The 21078-nt window shown below is 41.4% G+C and overlaps 2 protein-coding genes across 3 annotated transcripts; both read right to left on the bottom strand.

Annotated features, from left to right (window-relative positions):
- Positions 1 to 6158: 6158 nt before the first annotated feature.
- Positions 6159 to 15438, bottom strand: fsd1 (fibronectin type III and SPRY domain containing 1). Of its 2 annotated transcripts, XM_019896845.1 has the most exons (14): positions 15193 to 15437; positions 14678 to 15005; positions 13545 to 13640; positions 13341 to 13472; positions 12519 to 12620; positions 12314 to 12336; positions 11862 to 11983; positions 10878 to 11087; positions 10634 to 10732; positions 10412 to 10559; positions 8655 to 8737; positions 8329 to 8580; positions 6749 to 6837; positions 6159 to 6666 (listed from the first exon to the last, which is right to left on the bottom strand). In XM_019896845.1, exons 4-14 carry the CDS (start codon positions 13401 to 13403, stop codon positions 6556 to 6558), a joined length of 1302 nt encoding a protein of 433 aa, XP_019752404.1. In that variant the 5' UTR covers positions 13404 to 13472; positions 13545 to 13640; positions 14678 to 15005; positions 15193 to 15437; the 3' UTR covers positions 6159 to 6555. The 2 variants fall into 2 exon arrangements, with proteins under 2 accessions (XP_019752404.1, XP_019752403.1); XM_019896844.1 differs by lacking the exon at positions 14678 to 15005 and having other exon boundaries at positions 15193 to 15438.
- Positions 15439 to 16415: 977 nt separating this feature from the next.
- On the bottom strand, positions 16416 to 20882 carry LOC109531916 (antihemorrhagic factor BJ46a-like). The gene is made up of 7 exons (XM_019896453.1): positions 20587 to 20882; positions 17587 to 17697; positions 17429 to 17513; positions 17027 to 17196; positions 16837 to 16953; positions 16668 to 16748; positions 16416 to 16599 (listed from the first exon to the last, which is right to left on the bottom strand). The coding sequence occupies exons 1-7, from the start codon at positions 20788 to 20790 to the stop codon at positions 16456 to 16458; spliced, it is 912 nt and encodes a 303-aa protein (XP_019752012.1). The 5' UTR covers positions 20791 to 20882; the 3' UTR covers positions 16416 to 16455.
- Positions 20883 to 21078: the final 196 nt, after the last annotated feature.

The following is a 21078-nucleotide window of genomic DNA, read 5'->3' as shown; positions in this document are numbered from 1 at the left end:
AATTTAAACAGCTGAATTTAAAGTAGAATGGAGGAGAGGCATACCTCTGTAAGGTTATAGCTAATTTTTGGTTTGACAGCCTGCAGGGTGAAGCAAAATTAGATTCCCCAAAATTTCATGATTGTTTGTAATGAGGCGTGAACAATGGACTGTGGAATTTCTCAGTAATTATTTCCACGACTGTTAATGATTCAATACTGATATTGCAGATTGCAGAAGCTTCTCTCTCTCTCTCTCTCTCTCTCTCTCTCTCTTTTACATTGTTCAGCCTTGGCAGATTCTTATATTTAAAAAAAAAAACCATAAATCAAGCTGAAGGAGCAAAGCACAGGGTAATTACAGACTTATCTCTGACAAGTAGGTTTTCATCAACTTCAGCAGATGGGTGAAGCAATGGAGAAACAAGGGAATTTTAATTTCATTTTCGACTGACGTGACGAATACAGTGGCGTGTTCAGTGTTACCCTTTCACACTTCTTTGTCATTCTTTTGTTCCAGCAAAAGTTGTCTTACCTCTTTAGTACCTGATAGATGATAGATTAATATGAAAAATGTTTTTACATTACAGCAGGGGTGCCAAATTCATTTTTGTCATGGGCCACATTTTAGTTACCATTTCAGTGGTTCACTCAAACCAAATTTTAATAAGTCAATAATAACAATTTATTCAACTATTGTTTGTTACTATAATGAGGGGTTTGGCATACAAAAAAAAAGTCCTGGAGCCGGACTTAACCCTGATCTTTTTAAAAAAAAAATCTCTATGTATATAAAACGAGGCTTCAAAATCAGTCGTCGACGGACTTTTCCACACCGTGACAGACAATGAGATGCTCTAATGCAGCCTTGTCAACGAAAAACTTCAAGTATCCACAAGTTGACTGTCAAGATTCCTTTTTTCGAGGTGTAAAAATAGGCAGCTTGATAACGGCGTGTTGTAACTCTGACTGATACCCGCTGAGGTGACATAAGAACTTGTGTGCCGAGATCGATACTGTAAGTAGGATAGGTAGGTGGGTAGGTGTGTGTGTGTGAGAGAGAGAGAGAAAGAGAGAGTTCAAACACAATCCAAATGTTGCTAGTTCTGGGGTAAAATGGCGGTCACATGTCCACTTAAACAAGTGGAACTTTCAATTTTTGGCACTTCTGTCAAAAATAATAATATTTCAAAGTATGTAAGCCCTGGCTTTTGAAAGGTGGTTGTGGATTTGGGTTGAATGTCTAAAATGTCTGTTATTGCTGTATGGCCAATGTCAAATTTTTGATGAAAACTCACTCTCATTTAACAGTTATGGATGTAACTGCGTGTTTTGTGGACCAATATGTGCTGGCATTAAAAAAACAATATTGAACAAACATTTTCCTTCACTGAGAAAATTTGTTTGCACTCTTTGGGATTTTACCTCAAATTTAAACAGCTGAATTTAAAGTAGAATGGAGGAGAGGCATACCTCTGTAAGGTTATAGCTAATTTTTGGTTTGACAGCCTGCAGGGTGAAGCAAAATTAGATTCCCCAAAATTTCATGATTGTTTGTAATGAGGCGTGAACAATGGACTGTGGAATTTCTCAGTAATTATTTCCACGACTGTTAATGATTCAATACTGATATTGCAGATTGCAGAAGCTTCTCTCTCTCTCTCTCTCTCTCTCTCTCTCTCTTTTACATTGTTCAGCCTTGGCAGATTCTTATATTAAAAAAAAAAAACCATAAATCAAGCTGAAGGAGCAAAGCACAGGGTAATTACAGACTTATCTCTGCCAAGTAGGTTTTCATCAACTTCAGCAGATGGGTGAAGCAATGGAGAAACAAGGGAATTTTAATTTCATTTTCGACTGACGTGACGAATACAGTGGCCTGTTCAGTGTTACCCTTTCACACTTCTTTGTCATTCTTTTGTTCCAGCAAAAGTTGTCTTACCTCTTTAGTACCTGATAGATGATAGATTAATATGAAAAATGTTTTTACATTACAGCAGGGGTGTCAAACTCATTTTTGTCGTGGGCCACATTTTAGTTACCATTTCAGTGGTTCACTCAAACCAAATTTTAATAAGTCAATAATAACAATTTATTCAACTATTGTTTGTTACTATAATGAGGGGTTTGGCATACCTGTCAACTCATACGGTTTAGCCATATTTCATACGGATTTTGTGGTGAATCTTACGTATATGGCCATATCGCACAAATCATACGGATTCTGAAAATTTCGTTTTTTTTTTTTTTCCCCCCTAACAGGTAGTTCTGTTTGCTTTTGCCCAGAATGGTGCTAGTCTACTCGAATGCTTTCATTTCCGGTAACTTTCCAGTAAATCACGTGGTTTCTAGTTGAAAACAGCAGAGTATTCATTGCATACTTCGGTAGTGTACAAGCAAGTTCTACAAGGAAACAAATGTATCATTCATATTTCGTGGGTTTTTTTCTGCCGTTATTTTGACATATAAAATGCTTTGGTATGTTATAAGGATTTTTTTGGTAGTTTATACAGGTTGGCACTCCGAAAAGTTGACAGGTATGGGTTTGGTTACAAGAAAATTCTTATAATATGTCTCTGATTTATTACATATGAGAAGTTTCAATGTTGGTAGAGAATTTAGCAAGCATCACAGGAGTTGACATGTTTGATTTGCTTTCGCGGGCCACATAAAATGATGTAGCGGGCCAGATCTCCCCCCCGGGCCTTGAGTTTGACACCTGTGCATTACGGAGTGTAGCATTTGGTTAACATGCACCTTTAATTTTCGTTTAATATTTTTCACCATCCGTCGGATCCGATCACTTGTTCCAACACAATTCTTTCATTCTTTTTAGTCCCTCACGAGTTGATAATTGGATAGTATGAAAAATAGGATTTAGACTTCAGCGTGTTATATTTGGTTAGCACATTTGTTTGCAGCGTTAATCACTATTTCCTATTTTTACTCTGTCGGTCGCAACTCCTGTTCTCACAGGTGCTTTCTCTCTCCTTAACGATCTGACTGATTGATACCATCATAAAAAAATGGGTGTGACATTTGGCTAGCGTTGGCACTTTCGGCTTTATCATGTCATATTTTTTTTCTATCGGTGACATTACTTTGTCCAACAATGTGCTCTCACCCCTTTAATTCCCTGTTGATTGGTGATACATTAATATGAATTTTTTTGTTTTAATTTTACCGTATCATGTGTGACATTTGGTTGCCATGTGTGCTAGCTGTAACGATTATTCAATTGCAACCGACTCCATTCGTATTTTGTTCAAAGTGTTCTAAATTCTTTACCTCACTGATTGGTGATATGAAGAAAATACTTGCAGTTTTAAGTACAGCATGTGACACTTGATTACCTGTGTGGTTGCAGCTTTAAATGTGATATATTTTTAGTTCTATGGCTCGCACTCAATCGTGCTCTTTTTAACCCGATTGATGCGCGCACACAGCAAAACGTGACAGCATGTGTGCTGAGTGCTTGCAGCTTTAATTGTATAATTATCTCATTGAATATATATCTTTTATCTATTTCATCACTTATGCAATTGTAATGGCGAGGCGAAACAAAAGTGATCTCACTCCTTTATTCCCTCACTGAATGGTGACTGGTTAATATGTAAAAAAAAAACAGCAACTATTTACAGAATGTGGTGCGGCATTTGGGTAGCGTGTCGACGAAACAAAAATATTCCCAGCGGAGTGCTTCTTCAAAGCATCTACACGCACATTTTTCCAAGCCCAAAACTGAAAGGGCCGGCAACGAGGAAGCAAAGCGGAGGTAATCGTGCGCCCTCACACACTCAAGACAATCGCACACACAAATTCCAAGAGTGTATTCGGCGCTTGCCAATCGGCTAAAGTCGTTCACAAACAGAGTGCTTAATACATGCAGACAGACCCTTTCCATTGAAAGGGAATAAAAAATGTGCTTATTGGAAGCAGGAATGAGGTTTAGTGAGGTTACTGGTCTCTATTTGCGCATCCCTTCTTGAAATGAGCAGACAGACCCTTTCCATTGAAAGGGAATAAAAAATATGTGCTTATTGGAAGCAAGAATGAGGTTTAGTGAGGTTACTGGTTCTCTATTTGCGCATCCCTTCTTGAAATGACATCCAGTGTACAAGTCCTCAGACAAACCACGATTCTAAAAGAAAACAATTGCAATAATGACAAGAAATGAGGTTGAATGTTATCATCGAAAAGCCCCTTTTCACTACTGGCATTTTCCCACCTTTTCCCCATACTGCCGTTTTGTATAAAAAGTAATAAACATGGACTAGGGTGATGGGTGATGAAGTCCACTTGTCAATTATCCACGTGATGCATCAAGTTTACCACCTGAGACTCAGTCTTTCTGGCTTGCTGCGCTGAAAAGTTACTGCTGACAGACATGTACAGTTATGCCTTGAGATACAAGTGACTGGAGTTGACACTCGCAGCTGAAATTTTGTGTCAAACCAAACATAAAACAAGAAGAATTGCACTTTTTGTGTTGAAAACAAGCACCAATTTTAACCTTTCAGTCCGCTAGCTTAATGCTAAATAGCAACAACGTTGTAGTAATGTAACCCTCGAAACATTGGACTGAACACGAACGGTGCAGACAGACAATATACCAATACAGTCATATATTCTTTATCTTTCACATAGAACGTCTCAACGAACAGTATATTAATTAGTCTGTCTTAGACTGCTCCCAGGTGGCCAGACCAGAAAGAGCAACACAATGGCCATTCAATAGATGGAATGTGACAAAAAAAATGTTCATTCTATTCAATGGTATCATTATGAAGTGCCTCTTATGCCTGCCTGTAACGTTTTAGAAAGTATAATATTAAGGAGTGCTCGCTTTCCTCATTAAAATATATGTTACACTAATTTGATTTTTTTTCTGATGAATGGCATTTCCATTTCCTCTCATTTCAATGGGAAAACATGAATTGAGAAACACGTGTTTTGAGAATCAATTAAACTTGTATCTCAAGGCACTATTGTATAACATATGTCACACCAGTTGCTGCCGCAGTGTGAAGGCAGCAACATACCACTTTCGCTGTGTTCCGTGTGAATGCCAAAAAGGAGATAAATGCAGTCTGTTTTATTTGGGAGAATTTCACAGGCTCTCTGTGTAAAAGCGGTGAGTGTCTGATATTGGTATTCGTCCAAAAAATGGAAATGAACTGACTCTTGTTGATTACAGAGGTGCAGCAATATTGCTGGGTTCTGTATAAAAGTCAAAGGCAGCCAAATGCCGGGATTTTCACTTATAGTTATTTTGCAGGCTCTCAGTGTAAAAGAGGTTAGTCCGAGACTACGGAGAACACAAAATTAAAGCAGTGACTGTTGTTGACAAAGTTGCGCGAATATAGCTGGGTGCCGTGCAAAAGTTAATTACAGATGAATCCATGTGTTAGGTTTTGACTCGTCTGGCAGGCTCTGCAAGTAAATGTCACTCAGGAGAATCTTTTTCTGATCATTGGAAAAAAAACAAAACTCAAAAAGCATCAATGGCAGATGACTCTTAAAGCTGTGGAGCCAATTAGGCAATTTTGCAGGCTCTTTGTGTAAAAGCAGTGACTTCTGTTGTTTTTGAGAGTTGCAGCAATGTCCATCGAAGTTAAAGAAGAATAAATACTCAGGTCAAATTTTGCAGGATCTGGAAAAGTAGTAACTGTCTGATACTTTGCCAACCCCAAATGATTTGATGAGAAGCATTGATTTGTTAATGGGTTCTGTGTAAAAACCAAAGGTGGATAAATTCCAGGGTCGGATGTTGCGGGAGCGCTGCACGAAAGAGGTGAATGACTGATGGGATAGTGTTTAAAAAAATAAAAATAAAAAAATAAATAACATAAAAATTGATGATCAGAATCAGGAACTATGTTGTTGTCGACAATCAAGTTGGGGAAATATCACTGGGTTCTCTGTAGAAGTCAAAGGTGGAAAAATGCCAAGTCACATTTTCAGGAACTCTTTGTAAAAGAGGCTTTTGACTCAATATTAAAGAATGTTGGAAAAATGCCAAGTCACATTTTCAGGAACTCTTTGTAAAAGAGGCTTTTGACTCAATATTAAAGAATGTTTGAAAAAGTGGCAACCTGCAGAGCTCCAAAAAGAGCCTAAGCTATCTTAAGTACGATTCAAAGTTAGAGTTATTGACTGTGATATCAGCGCTACGTTGTATCCGTTAGCGTGTTTTTAATTTGGATTAAATAAGACTAGGCGCGTAAGTAACAATAAGCTACGCGTTACTATTAACACAAGAAACATTGACAAATGCTTTAACGTGAAATGGGGAGGGGCATCTCTCTCTCTCAGCGGCGATGTGGAAATGAGAAGAAAGGCACAGGGAGAGAGCGACGGAGGGCTTTACGAAAAAGGGCAGCGGCCAGCGCTAAATCATGGGACGGACTTGGACCTGCAAGAAGAGCAAAGAAAGCGCCTGTGAGGCGTGGGTGCGGCATGTCGATGCCAACTCTTCTGCCGTGGCGGGTCGAGGGACGGCTGAATAACACCGCCGGCGACTGCAGTCATGCAGGGGGGCGTTGATGGTGGGCTGGAGGAGTGAGGGACGGACGGTCTAGGTGAGGCTGGCATTGGAGCTGCTGGTGCCGCTGTTCTTCCTCTGACCGCTCTGCACCACGCTCGGGACCTGCAGGCCCGTCACCACCGAGAAGCTCCCGTTCCACACCTGCCGACGAGTACAAGCAGAGATCGCGTGAGCCCTTGGAGGTGAGAGATTGGAGACATGCGGTTTCCCCATCGTTTCTCACCATGAACGCCGGGATGAGCGGCTGCTGGAACTTGGTCCTGAAGGTGTGCATCAGCTGCTTGGTTTTGGCGTTGAAGAAGGACAGCACGCCTTGGCAGCCATTACGAGTATATAAAAGTGGTGGGGGGGGGGGAGAACATTTGAAACAGAATAGACTCAAACGATATCGATTAACGAGTTTTAATCTGATACATTTCCCCTAATCGTCATTTTTACTCCCAAATAAATCTGAAGAAACTGTTTGTTCACGTTATACCTGAACCGTGCAGCACAAAGAGGAAGAACAGAATGAACATTTATGGAATTTACGATGCTCGTAAGTGCTGCTGATTCTGCTTCTCACATAACGTCTGCAACAGCGACTGACGACAAAAAATGACAACAGTAATTAATGCCTGTGGCGGTGATGACGACGATCATGCCAAGACGCCTGCGGTTGTATTTAAAGGAATGCTTTTCATACTTTGAATAAAGTGGCTTTAGTGCTTATCCAAAGTGACAGATGTATTGGCATTCAGAAATTCCCTGTCCAACCTGAAGTGGAGTAGCACCTCGTCTAAGCATGACAGCGCTCTTCATTGTTATGAAGGTCAAAAGAGCATTTAAAGAGGGTTTTTTTTCCTGAAACTATGAATATATCTCGTGTTAAAATGTTACTTGAAACATTGCCTGTATGCTTTGTAAAGATTTTAGGATGCAATACTTTGACTCTGGAAAGAATAATTCATTCCATTCCAAATGAAGGCTCCTACATTTTATGGCAAATTAAATTTAAAGACTTTTTAAATTGTATTTAAAATCAAATTTAAGACCAACTTCATCATGCAATAATTGGTAAATTATTTTTTAAATGTCTAATTACACCCCTCACGCTTTAACATTGCAATTTAATTTGCCATCATTTTGGAAAGATCCCCTTGTCGTGTATTTTCATCATTTTCATCAATTAAATATTAGATTGATTACGCATACATGTTTTGGTTTTATAGGTTAGCCTTACACTATAGGTAAAGGAACCATAAATGAAGAAGTAGGAAAATGGTTTATCCAATTCAATTGGTTGTTTTAACTTACAAAACACTGACTTGCAGTCTTTCATTAAAAGTTCACTAAAATAAAATTACACCTCACGAGTGTGGGATAAGCATAAATCAGGAAGTCATAAACCACATTAGAACAAAGCAAACCTATCTGTGGTTTGATCACTTCAACTTTTCGTGTGTCGTGAACCCATGACACATAAACATGTGGACTGCAATGAAGTTGCTGTATCTATACACTATGTAAAAAATATGTTTTTATAACGTCTACTGACCAAAATGATGTTTTTTAATTTTTTTTTTATTTCTTTCTGAACTGCAACCGTTGCGATTTGAAAATTGCATTCTACTATATCGCGATGTCTATTTGAATTTGAATGAATCGTTCAGCCCTATTTACAATAATTAAATCCTACATGGCGCATTCACATTTTTAAAAAACTTTTTAAAGATTGCTTGAAGCCATTTGAGTGCCAAATAAGGCCTTGTTGTTTGATTCATGGATTTAATGCCTTCCGCATAAAATTCCACGTAAAAGCACCTTCATCGTAGTTACAGTAGACTCCTATACTGCTCGGGATGGGGCAGTCTAGCGTACGGGCCTTGTTGTTGTGCTTGGCGGTGAGACTCTGCTGGAGCCAGTTGTTCAGATGGATGCACCAGGAGGCACTGCTTTTCCCCAGCTGGTCGAAGCGGCCCAGGCTCCGCACGGCCACGCCCACGGCGAAAGCCTTACTCTCTTTGTCGAAGCGCACCTCCCAGTATTGCTGGCCGGCGTCTATGGCTGTGTCAGCTACGGGTAAAAAGTGATCCCAATGTCAGCGTTAATCACGTCAACCCTGTTTCGCAGATTTCTTTGGGCCTTACCCAGCACCGTGTAGGACTCTGCTGTGAAGCGGTCTCTGTTGGGCCGGGCCGTCGGGGCTCGCTTTGGCGACATCAGCGCCGACCTGTTGACACAGGAGACACAATGGTGGCTTTGATTAAATGCTCTCATGGTTGACCGAGAGGATCAATTCCACCTATTGAAAGCAGAATCATTTTGATGCTCCTTTTTCCAGTTCCAGCCAACTTGGCGTCGCAGTCAGGAATATTATTTGTTACGCAAGAGCTTTCCCTATAGTTAACGAAGTGGAACTGACATTTAAACACTGCAAGACAGCACATACAAATGGAATGGTAGACAGTTTTACAGCATGTTTTACAACGTGAAATAAGGGGGCTCTGCGGCTTCGTCCTCGTGACACGCCCTCGTGTCCCCTAATGGGACCCCCACTGAGTGGTTGACACTCTGTGTTGGCCCCACTTTGGGCCCCTGACTAATAAGTCCCTTCAGTGGGGGGGTCTCCTGAGAACACGTTTTTGCTTACCATTGTCCCAGCAAAGCACTGATTAATCATTCATTACTGTGCTATCAGCACTGCCCCCTGGCGGTCATTCAGGACTCAACTGTAGTCCATCCATCCATTTTCCGATCCGCTTAATGCCTTCCGCATAAAATTCCACATAAAAGCACCTTCACGGGGGGTGTCCTCCGCCTATCCCAGCCATCTTCGGGCAGTAGGCGGAGGACACCCTGAACCGGTTGCCAGCCAATCGCAGGGCACACAGAGACGAACAACCATTTGCGCTCACACTCACACCTAGGGACAATTAGAGTGTTCAATCAGCCTGCCAGGCATGTTTTTGGAATGTCGGGGGAAACCGGAGTACTCGGAGAAAACCCACGCAGGCCCGGGAAGAACATGCAAACGCCACATAGGGAGGCGGAGCTGGAATTGAACCCGGTACCTCTGCACTGTGAGGTCGACGCGCTCACCACTCGACCAACGGGCCGCGTTCAAGTGTAGATACATGCTTGATTGTTGTTTTAGTGGTGACATCTGCCTAACTATCTCTACACCGTGCTGCAAGTGTTTTCATTTGGGATTGGGTGGCTCGGTACGCTACGCAAGGGACTATCTGTTCTGATGAACCATTTTCGGTATGCAATTTACATCACACTGAGACGGTGTCTGTTTCTTTTTGCGCATTGAAATGTTGCAATTCATGGAGAACAAAAGAAGCCATAAGCTATTTTTTAATTACGTAGATGAGATTTAACTAAGGATATAGGCTTTCAGGTAAGTCCCTTAGACGTCAACACTGTCATGTGTAGGTGACTATGACATGTGGCCAGTGTGTGGAATGAAGGCCTCGTACATTCCACTCACCACAAAATATCTTGCCAAATATTGTGTTGTTGTTGTTGTGCGTCGAGCATTCCTTTTGGGCTAGCATAGGCTGCTGTTACCTGCCAAACTTGCATCAACCTGCTTCTTCCAGGGATTTCCCAACTTTTCAAGTTCAAGATTCAAAACGAATTTAAAAACTCATCCATGAAACACAAAAAAATGACTTACAAAAAAATCTGAGACAAAATCAATGCAGATAATTTCTTTCGCTTGCGTGTAACATTTCAGCACAGTAGTGAGCTCCCGCTTATTTGTGGGTCACTCGCCCGCAATTCAACGATTGCCGTTTGTTTTTTTCATCTACTCGCCAAAAAAAAAACCCTGTTTAACAAAAACATAGTACCGGTAATTAATCTCAAGTATGTTTTTGGCAGACATTTAAGACCACACCTGGCTGGAGACTGCATGGGCGAGTTGGTTCGGGTCTTCTCTTTGCGAATATCCTGGATCTTTCCACCGGTGCCATCCCACTCCACGTTCAGGTCCTCTATCTTCAAGTTCTGGTGGGCCGAGGCCGAGTCCAGTTTAAAGGTGAAGGCTGTGGGGGGATAAACAAAAGGGAGTTAGTCGAGAGTCGAAGCATGTGCTTTTCAGGAGCCCCGTCGCACTCACCGTGGGTTTCCAGCGTAACGGGCTCTGAGAAATCTCCCGCCACAGCCTTGTTACATGCCCTCACCCTGAACGTCATGAAGCGGGTGTCAAAGCGCAGACCTGACGACAAGAACGCACCCAAAATGTAACAATAATAATTTCCTTTGTGTAACCACCTAAGGTAATTGAGAGGAGTTTGTCTTTTACAATGTATTGCAAATTTCTCTCCAATTCCCACTCCCAGTCTTAACAATCCTTCGCTGACCTGTGAGCGTGTGCTCCATCTCCCGGATGCCCTCCACAACCATCCAGGGATAGTCCTCTCTGATGCGTGGCAGACCCTCGTGGTTGGTACGCCGATGCTCCAAAATGTAGTGGTCTATTTTGCTGTCGGGCTCCGCTAGTGTCCAGACGACTGTCACAGTGTTGTCACACACCTGGCACTCGGACAGCTGGATCTCTGGCGTGGCAGGAACTGCGACAAAAAAAAAAAAAAAAAAGATCACGGAGGACTTAAGCAGACCACCACCAAAGCTTTAAACTAACAAACAGTTATAAAAAAGAATAACTTCAACATGCATGTGATTTAGCTTTTGATTGGTAAAATTGTGTGTTTTTTTTTAATTCATTATACTACTCATTATATCATTATTTCCACCAGTGGAATTAATCCTTTGGATCTGCACTGATCTGAAGTCTCTGCGTATTTGTTTTTGGCTGAGCTCGAAATAAGTTATTCAAGGACTGTTTTATGATGTAATTTAATTGCCATGCTCCATCCACAAAAAAATAAACAAATAAATAAAAATTAAAAAAAAAAAACAAACTCAATTTAATGTAGCGCATCTATTATATGTGCCTTAAATTGGGTTGCAATTAGACAAAACCTATGACAAGTTTTTCCTTCAAGGACACCAGGAAAGTGCCAAAAATGAGCCAATATGTCACTAGATGGCGCCAAAACCCTGGGTATAGGACTGTGGTAAGAATTGGTGTGTTTAATAATTCTTATCGATTCTAAGATCTTTGCATGTCTGGGAGTGGTCAGGTTTAGCCCATATTGTTCGGGGAAGTTAGAGACAGTCTTGGCTAGATGTCTGTTAACTGAGTTGCTACTGAAAAGCTCAAGCTAATAAATTATTTAGCCTTTTAGTGCCATTTGCGGCAGGGCTTGGTCCCTGTACTAGCAGGGGCTTACTGTATTGCTGTGCAAGATCTGGACACGATTTGGAAAAAAAAGAAGGCAGACCTGGAAGAAATTTGAGACCCTGCAGCAGGGCCTTCTCCTGGCTGAAGTCCACCATCAAATGGCTCATGTTGTCACTGGCCTTGGCCTTCAGGGAGAGGCGGAAGGCTGGAGCCATCGTCACGCTGTCAACAAGAGAGGAGAATCAGAAAACATAAGGAAGACGCATGGACGCTAGCCAGGACTACCACTGAGCACATCGCCTTGATGGGCGCTGGAAGGCGGAGCTAGAAGGGAGAGCATTCATCCAGGGAGGTGGGGGGCTGGGGGGTGGGTGACACGAGACGGTACAACACCACAACAAAAAGGCTCTTGAGTGGAAAGTTACCAAAGTGCTTATTGTCTAAGAAAAGGATGACTACATGTTGGAACACATGCACGCTATCAAACGAAATGGCTGGTTATATCAGGGTAAAAAGAACAAAATGGAAGCAATGGATGGCTGTGTACAATACCTATCCTTAATGTCTTTGGCCGCCTGGAGGGGAAGAGGAGGAGAGAGGAGATACGAAGCGAAGAGACAACTGAGTTTGGAGCCAATGATTGTTGAGATCACATTTAGAACAAAACATGTCGCGGGTGGCTCGGTGACGCCAGAGAGGGGAAAAGCGTTGTCTGTTTTATGTCAGTTCACCGCAGGCCGACAGTTGCAAAAGTTACCTGTGTGAAGCCGTCCGTTCCGGAGGAGCAAAGCGTCTGATTGGCCAGCTCCAGCAGCTCCTCCGAACTCTCCAGCGCTTTGGAGCAGGCGCTCAGCTGACTCTGAGTGAAAACACAAAAATATGTTATGTTTGCTAAAAAATAGGCAGGCATTACACCAAGGGATGTGCTGTAATATAGCAATCTACATCTTCAATCAGAGTCAAACAGCAAATCGGATGAACTCATATACAGGCTTGTAAAATGTAAATGAATACTGTATGAACACTCTTCATTATGCACTCCTGTAGAACTTTCCCCAATCTGTCCTTTACTTCATTATTTACATTTCTGAGAATTTCCATTTTTACCCCGATACATTTCTCCTGACTATCTTTGATCCTGCAAAAATAAAAATCACAAGAAATTGTTCCTTTAAACAATTTAAAGGCCGCTTCTGCGGCTCACCTAACATCTACAGCAGCGAATGATGACCTGAACGACTTTAACTGTGAACTTTGTGGTGCTGACGACAAGGATAATGTTATACCCTTGTGGGCGTATAGTAAGTACCAATACCAGGGATCGTATTGGGCCGAAACTAGCTATCGGCTACTCATGGAGCCCCCCAATACCAGCCACCAATATCTAAAGCAAAAAAATAAAATAAAATATAAAATATATGGTTGGCGCTATACTTTGTTATTGTGTGAAATTAAATTTTATATATCAAAAGTACTAGAGTAGAGGTATCAGTACTCTGTGAGTACAGAAAGAGTGAATCTCCATTCTCATAGGTTTGAGCAGCTGTTCATGTTATGGCTGGTGAGTGTACATGCTTACCTGCAGCTCGTATGTGCGGCTGGCTCGTTCCTGTTTAATGCGTGTCAACATGTTCTCCTTCATCTCATCCAGAACCGAGTGGAGGGAGTTGAACTCAGACTCCAGGTCCTCCTGTACTCGGGTAGAGTTGGCCTGGTGGAGGAGGAGAAATGACTGCCCACATTCATTTCCGTGTTCATTCATCCACCACTCGTATGTCATTACCTCCAGGTTGTCCAGGCTCTGTTTGAGACTGCAGACGAAATTTGAGATCTCTTCATTCTTGGTGGCCAGCGTGTGGGTGATTTTACGCAACGACTCCTGCAGGAAAGAAAAGAGTTGCGCCCCAATTTTGCTTTATAAAACATTTTAACGTGACTAATTGTCAATCAAGTATTAACATGAATCCTTTAGGAAAAAAATAAAAGCCTCTTTAAAGACTTTGTTGACTTTAACACCGAATGCGATTAAACGTATTAATCATTGAATGTCCAAACTATTGATCATTAAAACAATGTAAACCTTAAATTCAAACGAACATATTTACAAAGTACTGTACTGTATTTGGCAGATAAACAGTCAGTGCCTATCGCGACAAGCTAACTTAGCATTCTCAGGGATTTGTCGGCGTGGACCAAAGTAGAAGCCAAACATAACGATACAGGTATATGTTTTGGGCAGGTGGAATAGGACTTGAGTGGTGAAACACTGACAACAACACTATAGCCGACTGCAATTTGCGCTCTGTAAAATTGTTACGAGTAGTGGTGAAGAAGAGCACTTTCAACATTTGCAATTTTCTTATACATCTGAAGAACTTAGATAATTACCTTGGAGAGATGGCGAGTGCTGTTTTGATAAGTCTGATGCTTTCCATTTGAGTACAATTCACGTTTTTGAAAAAAATGTTACTAAAACCAAACACATTTTCTTCACAATTGCAAAGCATTGATCTATTCTTACTATCAATGGGCAAGTACTTAAATGTAAGTACTCGTACTCGGTCTAAAAAAAGTGGTATTGTTACATCCTAACGTCAACATAATTCCTTGACTCTCCTCACTACGTTCCAATTGTCTAGGGCTTTGGTGCCATGCTGTGGCATTTTAGAGCTTGAGACGGCGTGGAACACACGGCAGATATTTCTGGTAGACATGGTGTTTTCTGTGGGAGGAGGAGACGCCCTATCGGTGTCCCCCTTTGCAACAGGAAAAATCGTGACGAGACGCATGCGTGACGAGCAAACTGCAAATAGGCAGTATTCTTATTTATGCTTGAATGAAAGTGAGTGTTTCCCAGGTTTATGGGACTGTACCTGGGACTAAAATAAACGTGTTTGATGTATTCGTGTGTCCTACTTGACGCGTTTAGGTGAGTCACGTTGCCTTGGAGGCTCCTTCGGCCATGTGATGGATATTCTTTGTCCTGATTGGCTGACGTCGCCTGACCTGAGCACCGAGGAGGCCACTTCACGGCCGGAAGGATGCGCATTCATAATTTAATCATGCAGCTGAGCAGCCATTGAAGTGGAGCAACCGCATTCAACGACAAGCCGAAGAAAAATATTGAAAAAAAACCTAGCAGCAACAAACATGACGTGTCCCCGTCAATGTAGCATCTAAAAACCGGGTAGACAGTCACTGTTGAAGACTGCGTCCATGTTGGGAGAGGCCGCCCGTTCCTGACCTATGACGCCAATTACACTTAACACAAACGATAATGGTATAAACACACTTTGAAACATAATATCGGTCACTCGTTTAAAGTTGTGGCCAACAACAAAGTCCGCCTTCTTGCCTAATTTCCTTTGTACGCTATGCCCTCAAACGTCCTCCCCCAGTCGGAAACACCTGTTCCTCCGGCTCGGGCTCACCTTCTGGTCTCCCATCTCGGCTATCCCGGACTAATGCCTCCACTACTGGCCCCGTCGAGTCGCAAAAGAGCGACGCCGGTTTCTCTTCTGGTTCCGGTCCCGCGTTCCGGGAGTTAACACCGCGGAGGTGATACTGATGCTGCCGGGGTGCGACGCATCTTTCGGACGGACACTAAGCCAGCAGCAACGCCTTTTGGGCCGCGAAGCGTAACGCGCATGCGTCACGGGTGGATTGTGGGTAGCTGTGTTTCCCTCTGCGGCTAGGCGTGATGCTACCTTCAGGGACCTTACGGGGAAAAGAGTAATTTAGAAAGGTTGTGTATCCATAAATTTGTACTCCTGTACAGTTGCTTTCGAATAGAACTCAAATAAAACTGAAGTGTCAATATAACTACTTGAGTAACTAAAAAAATAGAGTACCTAGTAACTAACTGCTAATAATTACGTCACGTATGAATGTCACAAGAGTCAAAAATACACTGCATAAATCATTTGGATTTAGTTTGAAAGAGTACATCATTTGCTTATGAAATAAACCGATGTAATTTTGTTGCTTTCCTCAGAACACGTTTTACTTTTAACACATTTTAATCATGTGCAATTGAAAATTACTTTATAGCGTAGGGCTTAGAAGATAGTTCTTAAATTCACTTTACACGTGAACCAGCACAATTTCGGCTCAAGTTCAGAAATCAAACACGCATTCATAACTACTGTGCTGATGCACCTGCCCTTTGACCAGAACTAAAAAAAAAGTTTCTCCACCAGGACGACCGCCCCATCTACAATACAATAAAGGCAAACAGTATAATAGCTGATTGTGTGGATTACGTTTTTCCCCCTTCCCCACAATTTTATGGTTGCCCTTTTGGGGCTTAAGTGCCTTCCATCAAACATGTCTATCTGCCGTGGTACAAATGACATTGGTGCCTTGATTGAATGTAAAGAGTGTGATGATACTGCCAAGTTGGTCTGAGTGGCATCTATCCCTCCTTGCAGCCTGGGATGTATTAAGGATTTAATCGGAGAAATTGTGAAAAGTTAAAAGTATCAGTGACATTCCAACAGAGCCACTGGAAACTCAACAGCACCTTACAATGAGCTTTTTGAATTACAAGTGTGGTCAACAAATGATTTAAAGACCAACGTAAAACATTTGAGGGGCAAAAAAGCTAACACAACATAGAGAAACTGTAAAATGATTTTTTTTTTTAATTCTTGGATGAGATTACTTAAGTATACATTTTTATTTACAAGTTGATATCATTTCAGTGGAAAGGGACAGATGTGGTGGACAGATGGATCAGGTTTGCTTAGCCGGTCCTTGCAGACGCAAGCTTCTGGACTTTGGTGGAACAAGGGCTTGCACACAGGCTCTGGCACACCAGTCGGATACGGCGCTGTATTCTGAGGATTAGAGGAACAATGAAGTGCGCCATCTCTACAAAGATTTAGTGCTTTAATTGTAGACTTACTTTTGGTGGATATAATTCGCATTCAAGTTGTCCCAGTTCTCTGTGCAAATTGTAATAGGTTGTTTGGCAAAAGGCGTGATGCTTGGAGAAAAACAATCATGTTCAGAACCAAATCAAAGCCACAAAGCGCACGCGTCTGGCTGCCATTAGCAAGAAGGCTATAACTCACAGCTATGTCAGAACAGCGAGGTGCGCAAGCAACAAAAGTATTCCTGGCTCCTCTAGGACACGTGGTTTCAACCAGGACAAACTTGAGCCAAGTCATCGTGCCGATTTTTGCGGCGTACTACGAAAAAGAATAAGGGGGCATCAAGGACATGGGGTGTGATGTAGGAAACTGAAAGGAAAACAGTCATCACCCCCTTTGTGACTTGTGCCACTTCCATCAGGGTGAAGTAATTCAGGTGTTTGCGCTCCCGGTTGAACTTGACCACAGCATCATTCACCACCTCCACAGCGGTCAGGTCATCAAGAGCCAATAACTCAGGGCAGCTGGGACAAATGGTCACCATCTCCTCATTGGTAAACTCTGTACAACAGGTGACATTTCAGTTGGCAGCAAAAAAAGTTAGATTGTGTGAAATTTTACATGGGTTTTTAAAAAATGATGCGTTCGAGACACCTTGGAAAAATCCAAGTCAGAGCTCAAATTCAGTTTGTAAAGAGTCTCAGAATTAAGTAAATTAATGAACTGAGGATCCACTGAATTTAGTTTCAGATTGGAGGATGGCATGTGACAAAGAGAGGTTCTGTGTTGTGACCTGGTCTGGTGGTGCATTCATGTCTTATGACTTCGGCCAGACCCCACATGACCCAAAATTCGATGCTGCACATGGCCACTACTCCCTAAATGACAACACAGTTAGCATTTCACCTACATCAGCAGCTGTAATCTCTTAGAACTAAAAGGACCATTTACCCGTTCATCCCGTCGCCAAAGCTCACATTGGTCATCAGATTTGGGGTTGGTGAAGTGACATTTTGTCTGCACAAGCTTCACGGTGACATCAATGTGGCAACCTCCTGATACCTGGATCAGGAAACACATTGTACAGGAAATGCAGGACTTACATTACCCAAAAAAACATCTCCCTCCTCTGTCAGTCACATCTTCTCACCATGGCTTCCATCAAAGGTCAAAACATATCAATTTGTGTGCGTGTATCGTTTTAAGATATTAAAAAGGCAGCATTTAAAGTCACCATCAAACTGAGCATGCCTCAGCGAGTTGTGATGTCAAAAGACAGACAGCAAGTTAGCTGCTTTGGATGTCCCAAAAATTTTTCAGAGGAAGGAGGATTAAAAAAAAAAAAAAAAAAAAGGCGAGTTTAGCTGATTGGCGACCAACTGATATAGGAACTTTGGAGCTGAAACCAATAGTGATACTGCCGGCAAAAAAAAAAAAAAAAGGCGAGTTTAGCTGATTGGCGACCAACTGATATAGGAACTTTGGAGCTGAAACCAATAGTGATACTGCCGGCAAAAAAAAAAAAAAAAGGCGAGTTTAGCTGATTGGCGACCAACTGATATAGGAACTTTGGAGCTGAAACCAATAGTGATACTGCCGGCAAAAAAAAAAAAAAAAGGCGAGTTTAGCTGATTGGCGACCAACTGATATAGGAACTTTGGAGCTGAAACCAATAGTGATACTGCCGGCAAAAAAAAAAAAAAAAGGCGAGTTTAGCTGATTGGCGACCAACTGATATAGGAACTTTGGAGCTGAAACCAATAGTGATACTGCCGGCAAAAAAAAAAAAAAAAGGCGAGTTTAGCTGATTGGCGACCAACTGATATAGGAACTTTGGAGCTGAAACCAATAGTGATACTGCCGGCAAAAAAAAAAAAAAAAGGCGAGTTTAGCTGATTGGCGACCAACTGATATAGGAACTTTGGAGCTGAAACCAATAGTGATACTGCCGGCAAAAAAAAAAAAAAAAGGCGAGTTTAGCTGATTGGCGACCAACTGATATAGGAACTTTGGAGCTGAAACCAATAGTGATACTGCCGGCAAAAAAAAAAAAAAAAGGCGAGTTTAGCTGATTGGCGACCAACTGATATAGGAACTTTGGAGCTGAAACCAATAGTGATACTGCCGGCAAAAAAAAAAAAAAAAGGCGAGTTTAGCTGATTGGCGACCAACTGATATAGGAACTTTGGAGCTGAAACCAATAGTGATACTGCCGGCAAAAAAAAAAAAAAAAGGCGAGTTTAGCTGATTGGCGACCAACTGATATAGGAACTTTGGAGCTGAAACCAATAGTGATACTGCCGGCAAAAAAAAAAAAAAAAGGCGAGTTTAGCTGATTGGCGACCAACTGATATAGGAACTTTGGAGCTGAAACCAATAGTGATACTGCCGGCAAAAAAAAAAAAAAAAGGCGAGTTTAGCTGATTGGCGACCAACTGATATAGGAACTTTGGAGCTGAAACCAATAGTGATACTGCCGGCAAAAAAAAAAAAAAAAGGCGAGTTTAGCTGATTGGCGACCAACTGATATAGGAACTTTGGAGCTGAAACCAATAGTGATACTGCCGGCAAAAAAAAAAAAAAAAGGCGAGTTTAGCTGATTGGCGACCAACTGATATAGGAACTTTGGAGCTGAAACCAATAGTGATACTGCCGGCAAAAAAAAAAAAAAAAGGCGAGTTTAGCTGATTGGCGACCAACTGATATAGGAACTTTGGAGCTGAAACCAATAGTGATACTGCCGGCAAAAAAAAAAAAAAAAGGCGAGTTTAGCTGATTGGCGACCAACTGATATAGGAACTTTGGAGCTGAAACCAATAGTGATACTGCCGGCAAAAAAAAAAAAAAAAGGCGAGTTTAGCTGATTGGCGACCAACTGATATAGGAACTTTGGAGCTGAAACCAATAGTGATACTGCCGGCAAAAAAAAAAAAAAAAGGCGAGTTTAGCTGATTGGCGACCAACTGATATAGGAACTTTGGAGCTGAAACCAATAGTGATACTGCCGGCAAAAAAAAAAAAAAAAGGCGAGTTTAGCTGATTGGCGACCAACTGATATAGGAACTTTGGAGCTGAAACCAATAGTGATACTGCCGGCAAAAAAAAAAAAAAAAGGCGAGTTTAGCTGATTGGCGACCAACTGATATAGGAACTTTGGAGCTGGAATATAAAAACAAACATTGTGACACAGGGGGATATAAGCTGTACACGAATCCCCTAAATTGATTCTGATTCTTTCTATACATCTCTTGGTCAATCCATCCAGCCTTCTATCTTGTCTTACCTTATTTATGCATTTTTAATCTTTCATGCGACAAATACCCCTTATTAAAAAAAAACCCAAAAACTAAAACTAAGAAATTCTGACACAGGGGGATATAAACTGTACACGAATCCCCTAAATTGATTCTGATTCTTTCTATACATCTCTCGGTCAATCTATCCAGCCTTCTATCTTGTCTTACCTTATTTATGCATTTTTAATCTTTCATGCGACAAATACCCCTTATAAAAAACCCCCCAAAAACTAAAACTAATAAATTTAAATCAACACAAAGCATTTTCAAAAAAAATAAAAACTGACAAAACTCTCTCAAAAATAATAAAACTAACTGAATTTGAAAAACAAAATAAAAATAACTGTTGAAAAGCCCAAAATTAACATCTCCCTCCTCTGTCAGTCACATCTTCTCACCATGGCTTCCATCAAAGGTCAAAACATATCAATTTGTGTGCGTGTATCGTTTTAAGATATTAAAAAGGCAGCATTTAAAGTCACCATCAAACTGAGCATGCCTCAGCGAGTTGTGATGTCAAAAGACAGACAGCAAGTTAGCTGCTTTGGATGTCCCAAAAATTTTTCAGAGGAAGGAGGATTAAAAAAAAAAAAAAAAAAAAAAATTGTTTTTTGACACTGCTCAAGACAACTGCATTCTAATGCAAAGTACGAACCTTCTGATATTTGCTGCTCAGGACCTCCTGCAGCTTGAACCTGAAGCCATGCTTTTGCCTTCCATTGATGTGTTGGACACCAAGAGCCGCCGCCGCTGCCAGGCTGTCATTGTCACAGGTGACAGTTGACAATAATTGCACCGCAAGAAGGCCAGGAAGTGCTCCAGCACACCACAGCAGAACCGCAAATAGGTGAACCCCCATGATAACAGAGAAGGACAGGAAAGTAGCAAACCAGCAAAGGCGATGACTGGAAGAACAGACACACACAGCCTTTAACCAAGCTGGGGAACCCTTACATCAATCACAGACAAAGGCTTTGACACCTGCATCTAATTTGTGGCGGGAGTGCTGTCAATCACTTTTGGCTCATTTGGATCATCTGAGCAGTCAAGAAAAAAAATTGACATTAACAAAAATTGTTGGGTTTTTTTTTCTAGGAAATGTTTTTACAAATATTTTTTAAAGTGTATTTTAAAAGTAGATTTTTTT

The sequence above is a fragment of the Hippocampus comes genome, unplaced genomic scaffold, assembly GCF_001891065.2.
Source record: "Hippocampus comes isolate QL1 unplaced genomic scaffold, H_comes_QL1_v1.1 scaffold22, whole genome shotgun sequence".
In the NCBI taxonomy this organism is placed as follows: Eukaryota; Metazoa; Chordata; class Actinopteri; order Syngnathiformes; family Syngnathidae; genus Hippocampus; species Hippocampus comes.
Note: the sequence above shows the minus strand (reverse complement) of the source record. Positions and strands in the feature narration are given on the sequence as shown.

Bases quoted from the DNA above. Each gene is read 5' to 3' on its own strand.
- fsd1 (XM_019896844.1), bottom strand. The intron at 8,738-10,411 runs GTGTGGTCTTAA...CTGTGTCAACAG, and splicing joins CCCATGCAGTCTCCAGCCAG to GTCGGCGCTGATGTCGCCAA. The intron at 6,838-8,328 runs GTGCTTTTACGT...ATGGCTGCCAAG, and splicing joins CTACTGTAACTACGATGAAG to GCGTGCTGTCCTTCTTCAAC.
- LOC109531916 (XM_019896453.1), bottom strand. From the start codon at position 20,790: ATGGGGGTTCACCTATTTGCGGTTCTGCTGTGGTGTGCTGGAGCACTT. The intron at 16,954-17,026 runs GTGATGACTGTT...TCTTTTTCGTAG, and splicing joins TGGCACAAGTCACAAAGGGG to TACGCCGCAAAAATCGGCAC. The intron at 16,600-16,667 runs GTAAGTCTACAA...TCTAATCCTCAG, and splicing joins GCGAATTATATCCACCAAAA to AATACAGCGCCGTATCCGAC.